Source organism: Sphaeramia orbicularis, chromosome 8 (genome assembly GCF_902148855.1).
Source record: "Sphaeramia orbicularis chromosome 8, fSphaOr1.1, whole genome shotgun sequence".
Lineage (NCBI taxonomy): Eukaryota > Metazoa > Chordata > Actinopteri > Kurtiformes > Apogonidae > Sphaeramia > Sphaeramia orbicularis.
Window position 1 is genome coordinate 34,471,275 of NC_043964.1, and position 15,864 is coordinate 34,487,138.

Here is a 15,864-nt window from a genome sequence, read left to right on the forward strand (position 1 = left end):
CTCACCTTCATTAAGTTGTTAAAAGTAACTAAGTAACTATTTTAAATGACCAATGTTTTACTTTACTTAAATAGACTTTTAGATGGGTAACTTGTACTTAAGTATAATTTGACAAAAGTAAAGTTACTTTTACTTAAGTAGAATATTTTAATACTTTTTCCACCTCTGGGTTCCACTGGACTAGTTTTGCTGGACTACTTTTTCCAAAGAGCAGAACTAGTCCAGTTGAATCTAGAAAAACTACCAAGAAGAACAAGGTCCTGGGTAAATGAGAACTTACAGATAAAAGCATGTGCCATTTTTTTCAAAGTCCTGGGTTAGTGCTCCCACCACATGGGTAAGCAGAAAAAGATGACCAGTCATTTTCACATTTTCCCAGTAAAACAACTCAGTTCACATGCTAAATATGGAAAAAGAAATGACAAAAATCCTGTTCTGCACAGATTATGTCCATTTGTATCAAGTCTTGCATTGACTTCTAATCATTGATATTCATATAAAGTACAGAGCTGCTTTTATCTGGAGATTCATTGTAGTTTCTCTATCATGTAATATGTTAAGTACATGGCTTAAAGGCTGTAGTCCAGTGGTTCCCAACCTTTTTTGGCACGTGACCCCATTTTAACATCACACATTTCTGGCGACCCCAGACATTCAGTTTTGTGCTAAAGTTAATTTGTTTTTGATCATGTAATAGTTTGCTATACTATGTTGTAAATAAACGTTAATTTTAGATGACATTTAGTCTATATAATGTATATTATTATGGACAGAGGCAGGAAAGCCAGGTGTAGATTACTGCACAAAGTGAGAATTTGATTTTCCTTGGTCAGGATATGTACAGTCAGTCCAGCTTGGATTTACAAGGCTGACAATTAATACTGAACAAACAATAACTCAAACTATGAATTATGAAAGAGCTGCAGCATCTGAAACTGACCACAATGAACATTTGACAGATAAACAGTACCACAGTGCTTTAGTTTCAGTTTCAGGGTTTGTCATGTATTTTAGGTATTGTGATTGTCTCTTTGAACTCACCATATATTTTTCATTAGTAATTTTTAAATTTTTTTTTTTTATCAATTTCTAGAAATTTCAGGTGACCCCATTTGAATTCCAGGCAACCCCACGTGGGGTCCCGACCCCAAGGTTGAGAAACACCTCTGTAATCTCTAAAGCACATGAGGAAACACCTGTTGTGGTTGTGGACTGTTTCCTGTGTGCTACATAAATATTAACTAATATGGGAAAACTAACCACTAAGAATGTTTTAATTTCTCTTTTGGTGAAATGACATCTGACTATATTTTATTAATTGAATTCAGTATTATACACAGTATGTCCTGGAAAAATGTGCATTTATTAATGAATGATAAAATAATGTTTAATTATAATATTAATGGATGATTATATTAACATTATTATTAATATGATAATATTTAATATATTCAGTAGTAATTAAACATGTACAGGCTGTATGTGCTTAAATATGTGAAGAAACTCATAACTAACTAATTTGACTATAGCCTTATGCCTTTAACCATATGTGAAACGTGTTAACTTTACTCACAGACACTTAGTTTTCTTCACGCTGACTTTGTGCTTCTGCTCAGTTTTTGTATTAGCACTCATTACCGTGGTAGCCACTACCAGAGTACACACAACAGCACACTCTAAGACAAAAACATTGCCACGTCCCTGCTACATTTTTTTGTGCCGTTTAATGGTTCATTCAGTTATACATTGCAAGAGATTATACTTAAATTGTTATCATTTGATCCTTAATTGTAAATGTAATTTCAGAAATATTGTTGAGTTATCTTCAGTAATTTGCTTTGAGTATGTTTTGATGTTTGTCTTTGTGTTAAACTCTGCACTCTGTCATTTAGTCTCTTTATTTTAGTTTTAGGGTTCAAGCTCTTTTCGAAGTAAAGTTGTGGTCCTTTATGTGCTAATTCCTTATTCACCCAAACATGTTTAGCATTAATATACGCCTATAAATTGACTGCTACTGCAATTTAAGACTTTTTTCTCATTTCTTAATTCTATGCAGTTAATATAATTGTAAAAAATATAAATGCTTTACAATGTAAATTGTTATGATGACCCAATATTTATTTTAATTGGCATTACTTATAAAATGTGGCTGAAGGTGTGATTTATTTTCAGAGACAGAAAGATGTAAAGAACATACCCTGTCATCTTTTTTCTGTGACAAACCTTTGTGCCTTCAGCTCAGTTTTTGTATTAGCACTTATCACTGTGGTAGCCGCTACTATAGTCTACACAACAGCACACTCTTAGACAAAAACATTACCAAGTCCTTGGTCCATTTTTAATGGTTCATTCAGTCAACTACAGATTATACTTAAAATTGTGATCATGTGATGCTTAATTATAAATGTCATTTCAGAAATAATGTTGAGTTATCTTTAGTAATATGCTTTGTTTTTGTTTTGACTATCATCTTTGTATTAAACTCTGCACGGCAATCCATCATTTAGTCTCTTTAACCCATAAAGACCCAGTGTTATTTTGTGGCAGTTCGCAAATGAATTTTTCTCTCTATTTAACCTTTCTTAAGTGATTTATTACCATTTATTATACATTTACCTTTGTGATTTTGTATTTTTTCAGTGAAAATAACATATTTCTCTATATTTAATTCGTTGCTCATGTAGATGTTCATAAAAGCTCCCATTAAAGTTAAGGGTAATTATATCAAAAATGAAGAAAACTGATGAAAAAGTGACTTTTTTCAGTCAAATCTCTCTCTAACTGAACATAACCCCAGTGTGTCCATCCACTGTCATTGATCCAACTCCATTGGTTTTACTGGTGAATCAGTGTTGTAGAAGTTGACGGTGTTTCCACGTTCACTATGGAGCCTCTGAACGTCCAAATGGGTCATATCTGATATGCATGAAAAGATGACAAACTGTATTTTTTACCAATTATTTACATGTATTGATAGGATTAGTGGATCAACAGGTATTAAACAGTTACATCAGTAGATGGTTTTGGTCACCAGTGGCTGTTTGAGTCTTTATGTGTTAATTTAATTTTAGGCTTCAAGCTCTTTCCAAAGAAATGTTGTGGTTCTTTATGAGCTAATTCCTTATTTACCGAAACATGTCTGATATTAATACAAGCCTATAACTAAACTGCTACAGCAATTTAAGACTTTTTTCTTTTCCTGATTCTATGCAGCTAATATAATTGTAAAAAAAATATAAAGGTTTACAATGTAAATTGTTATGATGACCCAATATTTATTTTAATTGGCATTACTTATAAAATGTGACTGAAGGTGTGATTTATTTTCAGAGACAGAAAGATGTAAACAACATACCCTGTCATCTTTTTTCAGTGACAAACCTTTGTGCCTTCAGCTCAGTTTTTGTATTAGCACTCATCACTGTGGTAGCCGCTACTATACACAACAACACACTCTTAGACAAAAACATTATCAAGTCCTTGGTCCACTTTTAATGGTTCATTCAGTCAATTACTACAAGAGATTATACTTAAAATTGTGATCATGTGATGCTTAATTATGAATGTTATTTCAAAAATAATGTTGAATTATCTTTGGTAACTTGCTTTGTTCTTGTTTTGACTATCATCTTTGTATTAAACTCTGCGTGGCAATCCATCATTTAGTCTCTTTAACCCATAAAGACCCAATGTTATTTTGTGGCAGTTTGCAAATTAATTTTTCTTTCTATTTAACCTTTCCCAAGTGATTTATCACCATTTATCATAACATTTTCCTTTGCGATTTGCATTTTTTCAGTGGAAATAACATATTTCCCTTTATTTAATTCACTGATCATGTAGATGTTCATAAAAGCTCCAATTAAAGTTAAGGGTTGTTATATCAAAAACAGAGAAAGTTGATGAAAAAGTGACTTTTTCAAACAAATCCATCATTAACTGAACATAACCCCAGTGTTTCCATTCACTGTCACTGATCCAACTCCATGGGTTTTACTGGTGAATCAATGTTGTAGAAGATGAAGATGTTTCCCCGTTCACTACGAAGCCTCTGAATGTCCAAATGGGTCATATCTGATGAGCATGAAAAGACTACAAACTCTTTTATTGCTTTTCCTGATTTTATGCAGCTAAGATAATTGTAAAAAATAATAATGTAAATGGTTTACAATGTAAATTGTTATGATGACCCAAAATGTATTTTAAATGGCATTACTCATAAAATGTCACTGAAGGTGTGATTTATGTTCACAGACAGAAGGATGTAAATAACATACCCTGTTTTCTCTCTTCAATGACAAACCTTTAATGTCAATGAACCTGGTATTTAATAGAGGTTAACCTAGTTACATAAAGAAAACAACTGTAAAGTTAAGATCACAAGGTGCAGTGACTGAATATTCGTTGCTGTTCCAGATGACATTGGTCCTCATGGACCTAAACACCCACCACTGTTCTAAAATGTTTATTAACCTTTTATTCATCTGATATGACCCACTTGGATGTTCAGGGAAAACGGAAACACGTCATCTCTTTCTACGTTATTTCACCCATGTATTTTAACAAGTGACAACGTGTGTAAATGCTGTTTTTTATATTCAGTCAACCATACATTTTGCACAAAAAAGTCTCAATTTCTGCAATTTTCTCTGTTTTGAAATAATAACCGTCAATTTCACACTCAGCTTTTATGAAAATCTACATGACCAGTGAAATAAATATAGGTAAATGTGTGCTTTTCACTAAATATACAAAATGTAGGTTAAAATGTTGAGGAAAAATAAATTTGGAAGCAACTAAAAAAATAATTTGAGGTCTTTAAGGGTTAAAAGAAAAGAAGGTTACTGTAGTGTCTTGGTACTAATGTTGTGGACCCACCTGCTAACAAAAAAGTCACGTTATCATACTTTGACATGTTTTCAGTTATTTTCTTAACTGTGAACATTTGTGATTATGTGTTTATATGTAATGCCTTGTTCTCAACAAAAGATGTGTAGCCTTATGCCTTTAACCATATGTGAAACATGTTAACTTTACTCACTGACACTCAGTTTTTTTCTTCACGCTGACTTTGTGCTTCAGCTCAGTTTTTGTTTCAGCACTTATCACTGTGGTTGTACCTACGTACACCCCAACTATCAGTGTATGAGTAGTATACACAACAGCACACTCTTAGACAAAAATATGACCTAGTCCTTGGTCCATTTTTTAATGGTTCATTCACCCAATAATTCCAAGAAATTATACTTAAATTTGTTATCATATGATGCTTAATTATAAATGTCATTTTAAAAATAATGTTGGCTTATCTTTAGTAATTTGCTTTGTTTTTGTTTTGATGATCATCTTTGTATTAGACTCTGCACGGCAATCCATCATTAGACTTTTTTCTCTTTTCCTAATTCTATGCAACTAACATAATTGTAAAAAATATAAATGGTTTACAACATAAATTGTTATCATGACCCAATATTTATTTTAAATGGCATTACCTATATTTTTATTTTATTTTTTGAGAATTACAAATCTCTGGAATTGTTCTGTTTTATTCCATGTGAAGCCTTTGTCCTGGAAACTAATTATTCATTTTTTTGCCTCATGAATATGCATTTTTTCACCCATGTTATGGAATATGTATCACTGTTGGTGTCTTGGTGAGGGAACATGTACATTATATTTGTCCTTTTCAGAGCAGCTGTACTTCAGTGTAGGAGGGAGACTGATGGGTTTTCTCTTTTAGCCTGAATCACACTAACTGTACAGTGAACCAGCAAAAGGCACATTTTAGGAATTTAACAGTACTATTCAGTTTATAATATCAATATCAATATTACAGTATCAACTCTACCACACACACACACACACACACACATATTGATATTATATGATAATATTCAATATATTCAATAGTACTTAAACATGTACAGGCTGTATATGCTTAAATATATGAAGAAACTCATAACTAAATGATTTGACTTTTGCCTTATGCCTTAACCATATGTGAAACGTGTTAACTTTACTCACTGACACTCAGTTTTTTTCTTCACACTGACTTTGTGCTTCACCTCAGTTTTTGTATCAGCACTTATCACTGTGGTAGCTGCCATCGTATACACAACAGCACACTCTCAGACAAAAACTTTGCCAAGCCCTCAGTCTATTTTTTAATGGTTCATTCAGTCAATAATTACAAGAGATTATACTTAAAATTATTATCATATTATGCTTAATTATAATGTCATTTTAAAAATATTAAAAAAATTTAACAGTACTATTTAGTTTACAATATCAATGTCAATATTACAGTATCAACTCTACCACACACACACACACACACACACACACATACACACATGCATATATTTTGGAAGACTTCTCAAAGCACAAATTCAATATGAACCTGATACTTTTGCACTGATTCAGCTTTCATTTACACTGTGGCCAGTTTTGCTCCTGTGTACTAGAACTCTCATGTATCCTTACGTATATCACATTTTAGACTCTATCTAGCTATCTAGCTATCCTAGCTACTTTTGGGGGGAAGGCGGGGTACACCCTGGACATGTCACTAGTTCATCACAGGGCTGACATATAGAGTCGAACAACCACTCACTCACATTCACACCTATGGGCAGTGTAGATTAACCGATTAACCTATCAGTGGGTGGGAGGAAGCTGGAGTACCCGGTGAGAACCCATGTAGACCTGGGGTGAACATGCACTTGGAGAGAACTCCACACAGAAAGGTCCCAACCCCATCGACTGGAGTAGGAATCAAACCCAAGACCTTCTACCTGTGAGGCATGAGTGCTATTCTCTGCACCACTATTTCGCCCTCATATAGATATTTATTATGTTTATTATTCATTTATTTTTATAAAAAAAGGTTTAATTATGATATGGATAGTGGTTAATATTGATGTTATTAATATAGTAGTTTTTAATATATTCAATAGTACTTAAACATGTACAGGCTGTATGTGCTTAAATATATGAAGAAACTCATAACTAAATGATTTGACTATAGCCTTATGCCTTAACCATATGTGAAAAGTGTTAACTTTACTCACTGACACTCAGTTTATTTTCTTCCTGCTGACTTTGTGCTTCAGCTCAGTTTTTGCATTTGCACTTATCACTGTGGTAGCTGCTATAGTATACACAACAGCACACTCTAAGACAAAAACACTCCCAAGTCTTTAGTCCATTTTTAAATAGTTCATTTAGTCAATAATTACAAGAGATTATACTTATTTTTTTTTAAATTATTTGATACTTAATTATAAATGTCATTTCAAAAATAATGTTGAGTTGTCTTTAGTAATTTGCTTTGTGTATAATCGGATGATTATCTTTGTGTTAAACTCTGCACGGCAATCCATCATTTAGCCCCTTTAACCCATAAAAACCCAGTGTTACTTTGTGGCAGTTTACAAATGAATTTTTCTCTCTATTTAACCTTTCTTACAGGATTTATCACCATTTATCATGACATTTTCCTTTGTGATTTGCATTTTTTCAGTGAAAATAACATATTTCCCTATATTTAATTCACTGATCATGTAGAAGTTCATGAAAGCTCCCATTAAAGTTAAGGGTTTTTATATCAAAAACAGAGAAAATTGATGAAAAATGACTTTTTCAGTCAAATCTATCATTATCTGAACATAAACCCAGTGTCTCCATCCATTGTCATTGATCCAACTCCATGGGTTTTACTGGTGAATCAGTGTTGTAGAAGATGAAGATGTTTCCACATTCACTACGAAGTCTCTGAACGTTAAAATGTTGAGGAAAAATACATTTGGAAGCAACTACAAAAATAATTTGAGGTCTTTAAGGGTTAAAAGAAAAGCTGGTTACTGTAGTATCTTGGTACTAATGTTGTGGACCCACCTGCTAACAAAAAAAGTCATGTTTTCATACTTTGACATGTTTTCATTTAATTTCAGCCATGTTATGGAATTTGTAGCACTGTTGGTGTCTTGGTGAGGGAACATGTACATTATATTTATCCTTTTCAGAGCAGCTGTACTTCAGTGCTGGAGGGAGACTGATGGGTTTTCTCTATTACCCCAAATCACACTAACTGTACAGTGAACCAGCAAAAGGCACATTTTAGGAATTTAACAGTACTCTTTAATTTACAAAATCAATATCAGTATTACAATATCAACTCTACCACACACACACACAACACACATATTGATATTATATGATAATATTCATAATATTCAATTGTACTTAAACATGTACAGGCTGTATGTGCTTAAATATATGAAGAAACTCGTAACTAATTGATTTGACTGTAGCCTTATGCCTTAACCATATGTGAAACGTGTTAACTTTACTCACTGACATTCGTTTTTTTTCTTCACACTCACTTTGTGCTTCAGCTTTGTTTTTGTATTGCACTTATCACTGTGGTTGCTATAGTATACACAACAGCACACTCTAAGACAAAAACACTCCCAGGTCCTTGGTCCATTTCTTAATAGTTCATTTAGTCAATAATTACAAGAGATTATACTTAATTTTTTTTAATCATTTGATGCTTAATTATAAATGTCATTTCAAAAATAATGTTGACTTATCTTTAGTAATTTGCTTTGTGTTTGCTTTCATGATCATCTTTGTATTAAACTCTGCACGGCAATCCATCATTTAGTCTTTTTAACCCATAAAGACCCAGTGTTACTTTTGTGGCAGTTCGCAAATTAATTTTTCTCTTTATTTAACCTTTCTTACATGATTTATCACCATTTTTTTCCTAAACTGAACGGTGGGAATAAAGTAAATAAATATATATTCCCAAATTCTAGGAGTCGTGAGTTTTTGCCAGTATGGCTGTGAATTAGGCTGTGAAATGGACGTTAAATTATGTTCTAAGTCAGAGGTGTCAAACTCATTTTAGTTCAGGGGCCACATTCACCCTAATATGATCTCAAGTGGGCCGGACCAGTAAAATAATACCAGGAAAAAAAGTAAAATTACATTATGATAATGTTTGTATCTACATCATTTCCTTAAACATCTGAATAACATGAACAACTTGAAATGTCTTAAGAAAAACAAGTGCAGTTTTAACAATATTCTGCCTCAGTTTATCAGTTTATCATTTATACATGTGCATTACAACTTACATTACAGTTACAAATATACAAAACATTTAGTAACGAGTATAATATTGATAAAATTGCATTTACTTTCTGAAGACATTTCACGTTGTTCATATTTCTTCAAGTTATTTGCATTTTTTGTAAAAGGATAGTCTGTTTATGTAAACATTTTCATGTAATTTTACTTTTTTACACTAAAACAAAGATAAAATCTGCAGTTGTCATTATTTATAGGTTATTATGACAGTATTTTTCTGGTCTGACCCAAATGAGATCTAATTGGTTTATATGTGTATGTATGGAACCTGAAATAACATGATTTTTACACTACTGATTAATATCTTCAGTGTCATTTTTGCATTTCACAAATTCATCCTGCGGGCCAGATTGGACCCTTTGGCGGGCCGGATTTGGCCCCTGGGCCGCATATTTGACACCTGTGATCTAAGTAGTCTTAAAAAGGTCTTAAAAAGTCTTAAATTTAACTTGTAGAAACCTGTAGGAACCCTGTGGATGGATGGATGGATGGATGGATGGATGGAAAAAAGTCATGTATGGCTCAAGGCCAGTGGATGGAGTTCCATGCCCTTTTTCACATCTACATTAGTCCTAGTATTCTCTATTATTTTCTGTTTTGTTTTGTTTTTTGATGACCACTCCCTATTCACCCTCTACACACCATCTTCATCTTAATATCACTATGACACCTATGAGAGTCAGTTAAATACTCTGAATAACACAATTTTGTCCTCTGATACTCATAGTCACATTTAAACCAGTTACTGTGGACATTTCAGCGTCTCTGCTTTTCTCTGTAGGAAGTCTGTTGGCTTATGTGCTTGTTTTGCACCGTTTCCTTTTCAGAGGTAGGTTTTTGTCTTGGCGTGTGTCAACGTGGCTACCACCCCACACACTGATGAAAAGCCAAACAAAAACTTCTTCTTCCAAACTGACTTCATTTAACCCATAAAGACCCAAACCACCACTGGCAACCAACAGCATCTACTGATTTAAACTGTTTAATACCTGTTGATCCACTAATTCTATCAAATAATTGGTGTAAAATACAGTTTGTCATCTTTTCATGGTCATCAGATATGACCTATTTGGACGTTCAGAGGCTCATTAGTGAATGTGGAAACACCGTCATCTTCTACAACATTGATTCACCAGTAAAACCCATGGAGTTGGATCAATGACAGTGGATAGACACACTGAGTTTATGTTCAGTTAATGATGTATTTGCTTAAGAAGTCACTTTTTCTTCAGTTTTCTCTGTTTTGATATAACCTTTGAATTTCCTGAGTTTTCATGAACATCTAAATTAAATATAGGAGATTTAATATAGAATAATACATGATTTACAGGAAAAAATACAATAATACAGAGGATAATATTATAATAAATTTTGATAAATCCCTTACAAAAGGTTAAATAGATACAAAAATTCATTTGGGAACTGCCAGGAAAGTAACACTGGGTCTTTATGAGTTCAGAGTAACTTGAGTTTGTATGTTTTCATATTTTGCAAACCAGAAACCATTATTTAGTAAAATGAAATACACATGATCAAAGTTAAAATCAACATAAGATAATGTGATTTATTTACTTTAATTTATTTGAGACTTTGCATTGTTACAAATGAAACAAACACTGAAAGACCTAATACAAAGAGTAATTTCCTCCTTTTATTTAGTAGTTTGTGTTATACTTTAACATCTAAATTTGGAACATTTCTAATTGATAATTTGTATGAAAAGTATATATTATCTATTGTTAGGTGTTAATGATATTTATATATTTATTTTATTATTTTATTTATTTATTTATTTCGAATATTGCAATAAAATTAAACAACAAAAGAATTATGTAAAAAGAAAGTAAATCATTCAAAAAGGAAGAAGTTTAACTTTTAATTTCCCGGCCCCTTACTCCATCCTTCACCTCCCCTAAATTCCTGTGTCAGATTCCCTAAGTAACTCAAAAATCCTCACATATCAGACTAAATTCTGACTATGGATAAAACACAAAATTGCTGTTCACATCAAAGATAGCCTGTCCTTTTTGCAGCTGCATTTCACATTAAAATAAACTCTGTCCTTTCCATAACAGTAATGGTGCACATATCAAAACAAAAATAAACTCTGTGCATTTCGTAGCAAAAATACATATTAAAAAAAACAAAAATAAACTCTGTCCTTTTCATGACAATAATACACATATTAGAAACAAAAGTACACTATCCATTTCACAACAATAATGCACAAAAATAAACTGTCATTTCTTAGCGGTAACGTACTTATCAAAAAATAAACTATGTCCAATTCCTAACCATACCTGTATAAAAAACAAAAAATATACTATGTCCATTTCATGTCAATAATACCCATGTAAAAAAACAAAAATAAACCCTGTCCATTTCATAACAATAATACCCATATAGAAAATAAAAAAATAAACTCTGTCCATTTCATAACAATAATAACCATATTAAAAAACACAAATAAACTGGTGAGAAAGAAAAACAGAACTCTACAAATTGTGGGAATTGCTCGATTTTTTTTTGAGGAAGTTCTCCCTTTCTTGATGCAGTTCAGTTTTTGTATTACAATATATCATTGTGACCCCCCCCACCACACAGTAATTCTCACTCATACAAAAACCTTTACATGACGTGGTTCGTGTTTACATTTGCAACATGACTTTGATTTGTGCTTTTAAAAATCACTTATGGTTAATGTAATGCATTTTGAGTCATTATCTGCACTTAAGTTGATAATTGTTGTATTGTGTGTAACATTTTACCACTATGAGAGCTGTGAGAATCTATAAAAACACTAAAATTGCAACGAAGGATGAAATTCAAATGAGGAAATAAAAGCTCCATGCAGAACTAAGTTGTACAGTACATTTCTACATGTTTCATTTCTTTACGCTGCATATCTGTATTTTTTAAGACAAACTCAGGAATAACTAGAAGCACTCGGAGAGCGCAGACCTCCGCCAAGGCTGATCAGTGGCCCCCCCTGTGGGCCCCCCCCCCCACGCCAAGGAGGTTATGTTTTTGCCAGGGTTTGTTTGTTTGTTTGTTTGTTTGTCTGTCTGTTTGTCTGTCCGTTAGTGTGCAACATAACTCAAAAAGTTATGGACAGATTTTGATGAAATTTTCAGGGTTTTTTGGAAATGGGCCCCCCTGTGGGCCCCCCCACCCCCGATCACCACCAAAATTTTATCATTTCTTCCTTATCCCATTTCCAACAAACCCTGAAAATTTCATCAAAATCTGTCCATAACTTTTTGAGTTATGTTGCACACTAACGGACAGACAAACAGACAGACAGACAAACAAGCAAACAAACAAACAAACAAACCCTGGCAAAAACATAACCTCCTTGGCGGAGGTAACAAGGAGGGGTGTTTATTCTCTGTACCGGTGTTCGAGCGGTGCAGCGTTTCCTTTTCAGGGGAAGGTTTTTGTTGCGGCGTGAGTCACTGTGGTAGTTATAGCTTCCACAGTGACTCAGCTCTAAACAAAAACTCCACCCTGAAAATGGACTGTCAGGACACACAGATTCTATCTGAAATATAATTATTATATATGTATTAATTTGTGTAATTTGTGTACTTTATTTAGTAGACAGATACTACTCTAGCTCATGCAATGTGAGATGATTTTATGCACACAATATACAGTTGCCCATTAAGTTGGGCAGTTAACTAATTTTGTTTGCAGGCACATTCTTCCTTTTATTCCTATATATACACAATAATCACCTTTAACCTGGTGTAATGATTACATACTGAGTCCCAGTTACACTTGAGTCTATGAGAAGAGGTAAAATGTTTATTCTAACTTTATAGGCAACAGTGTTTAATGCAAAGTCTCAACCACCTGAAACCAAAAGCATCTACTGATCAAAATTTTTAAATGCTTAATTGTTGAGCTATTAACCCATAAAGACCCAGTGCTACTTTTATGGATCAATTTTTCTCTCCATTTAACCTTGTCCTGATTGATTCATTACCATTTATTAAAATATCATCTTCTGTATTTTGCATTTTTCAGTGTAAGTCATGTATTTTAACATATTTAATTTACTGATCACATAGATCACAGCATTTATGAAAAACAATTTGAACATCTAAATTAAATATAGGAAATTAAATATAGAATAATACATGATTTACAGTAATAAATGCAAAAATACAGAGGATATTATAATAAATTTGATATATCACTTACGAATGGTTAAATAGATACAAAAATTCATTTGGGAACTGCCAGAAAAGTAACACTGGGTCTTTATGGGTTAAGAGTAACTTGAGTTTTAATGTTTTCATATTTTGCAAACCAGAAACCATTATTTAGTAAACGAAATACACATGATCAAAGTTAAAATTAACATGAGATAATGTTATTTATTTATTTTAATTTATTTGAGACTTAAATGAAGCAAACACTGAAGGACCTAATACAAAAGAGTAATTTCCTCCATTTATTTAGTAGTTTGTGTTATACGTTAATATCTAAATTTGGAACGTTTGAATTGATAATTTGTATGAAAAGTATGTATTATCTGTTGTTAGGTATTAATTTCATTTATTTATTTATTTATTTGTTTGTTTGTTTGTTTGTTTGTTTGTTTGTTTAGTTAATTTATTTTTTTAAATATTGCAAGAAAATCAAACAACAAAATAATTTTACAAAAAGAAAATAAACCATTCAAAAAGGAGCGGGAAGAAGTTTAACTTTTAATTTCCCGCCCCCTTACTCCATCCTTCACCTCCCCTAACTTCCTGTGTCAGATTCCCTAAGTAACTCAAAATTCCTCACATATCAGACTAAATTCTGACTATACATAAAACACAAAATTGTTATACATATAGACTATAGACTGTCCATTTTGCAGCAGCATTTTACATTTAAATAAACTCTGTCCTTTCCATAGCAGTAATGGTGCACGTATCAAAATGAAGATAAACTCTGTCCATTTCATAACAATAATACCCATATAGAAAATAAAAAAAAATAAACTATGTCCATTGCATAACAATAATACCCATATAAAAAAAAATACAAATAAACTGGTCAGAAAGGAAAACACAACTCTACAAACTGTGGGAATTGCTTGACTTTTTTGAGGAAGTTCTCCCTTTCTTGATGCAGTTCAGTTTTTGTATTACAATATATCATTGTGACCACCCCCCCAGCCACACAGTAATTCTCACTCATACAAAAACCTTTACATGACGTGGTTCGTATTTACATTTGCAACATGACTTTGATTTGTGCTTTTAAAAATCACTTATGGTTAATGTAATGCATTTTGAGTCATTATCTGCACTTAAGTTGATAATTATTGTATTGTGTGTAACATTTTACCACTATGAGAGCTGTGAGAATCAATAAAAATCATAAAAAAGGATGAAATTCAAATGAGGTAATAAATCTCCATGCAGAACTAAGTTGTACAGTACATTTCTATATGTTTCATTTCTTTATACTGCATATCTGTATTTTTTAAGACAAACTCAGGAATAACAAGGAGGGGTGTTTATTTTCTGTACCGGCGTTTGAACGGTGCAGCGTTTCCTTTTCAGGGGAAGGTTTTTGTTGTGGTGTAAGTCACTGTGGTAGTTATAGTTTCCACAATGATTCAGCTCCAAACAAAAACTCCACCCTCAAAATGGACTGTTATATATAAGTATTAATTTGTGTAATTTGTATTCTTTATTTAGTAGACAGATACTACTCTAGCTCATGCAATATGAGATGATTTTATGCACACAATATACAGTTACCCATTAAGTTCGAATGATTTTATTTGCAGACACATTCCTGCTTTTATTCCTATTTATACACATCGGAAATCACCTTTAACCTGGTGTAATGATTACATACTGAGTCCCAGTTACACTTGAGTCTATGAGAAGAGGTAAAAATGTTTATTCTAACTTTATAGGCAACAGTGTTTAATGCAAAGGCTCAACCAACTGAAACCAAAAGCACCTAGTGATCAAAATTTTTAAATGCTTAATTGTTGAGCTATTAACCCATAAAGACCCAGTGCTACTTTTATGGATCAGTTTTTCTCTCCATTTAACCTTGTCCTAATTGATTCATCACCATCTATTAAAATATCATCTTCTGTATTTTGCATTTTTCAGTGTAACTCATGTATTTTAACATATTTAATTTACTGATCATATAGATTACAGGTGTCAAGCATGCGGCCCAAGGGCCAAATCCGGCCCGCCAAAGGGTCCAATCTGGCCCATAGGATGAATTTGTGAAATGTAAAAATTACACTGAAGATATTAATCAGTAGTGTAAAAATCATGTTATTTCAGGTTCCATACATACACATATAAACCAATTAGATCTCAAGTGGGTCTGACCAGAAAAATACTGTCATAATAACCTATAAATAATGACAACTGCAGATTTTATCTTTGTTTTAGTTTAAAACAATAAAATTACATGAAAATGTTTACATTAACAAACTATCCTTTTACAAAAAATGCAAATAACCTGAAGAAATATGAACAACGTGAAATGTCTTCAGAAAAGTAAATGCAATTTCATTAATATTATACCTGTTACTAAATGTTTTGTATATTTGTAATTGTAATGTAAGTTGTAATGTACATGTGTAAATGATAAACTGGTAAACTGAGGCAGAATATTGTTAAAACTGCACTTGTTTTTCTTAAGACATTTCAAGTTGTTCATGTTATTCAGATT

The 15,864-nt window shown here is 32.4% G+C and overlaps 1 protein-coding gene and 1 gene segment (V, D, J or C); both read right to left on the reverse strand.

The window, feature by feature from the left end:
* The window catches only part of LOC115424836 (uncharacterized), a 353,136-nt gene that overhangs the window by 32,064 nt on the left and 305,208 nt on the right, over positions 1 to 15,864 (reverse strand). Inside the window, exon 3 of the mRNA XM_030142238.1 lies at positions 6,098 to 6,112. Within this exon, the coding sequence (XP_029998098.1) occupies positions 6,098 to 6,112 (15 nt within the window). The remainder of the gene's footprint in view (positions 1 to 6,097; positions 6,113 to 15,864) is intronic.
* LOC115423875 (Ig heavy chain V region 914-like) overlaps positions 1 to 15,864 on the reverse strand; it is a 243,074-nt gene that overhangs the window by 14,315 nt on the left and 212,895 nt on the right.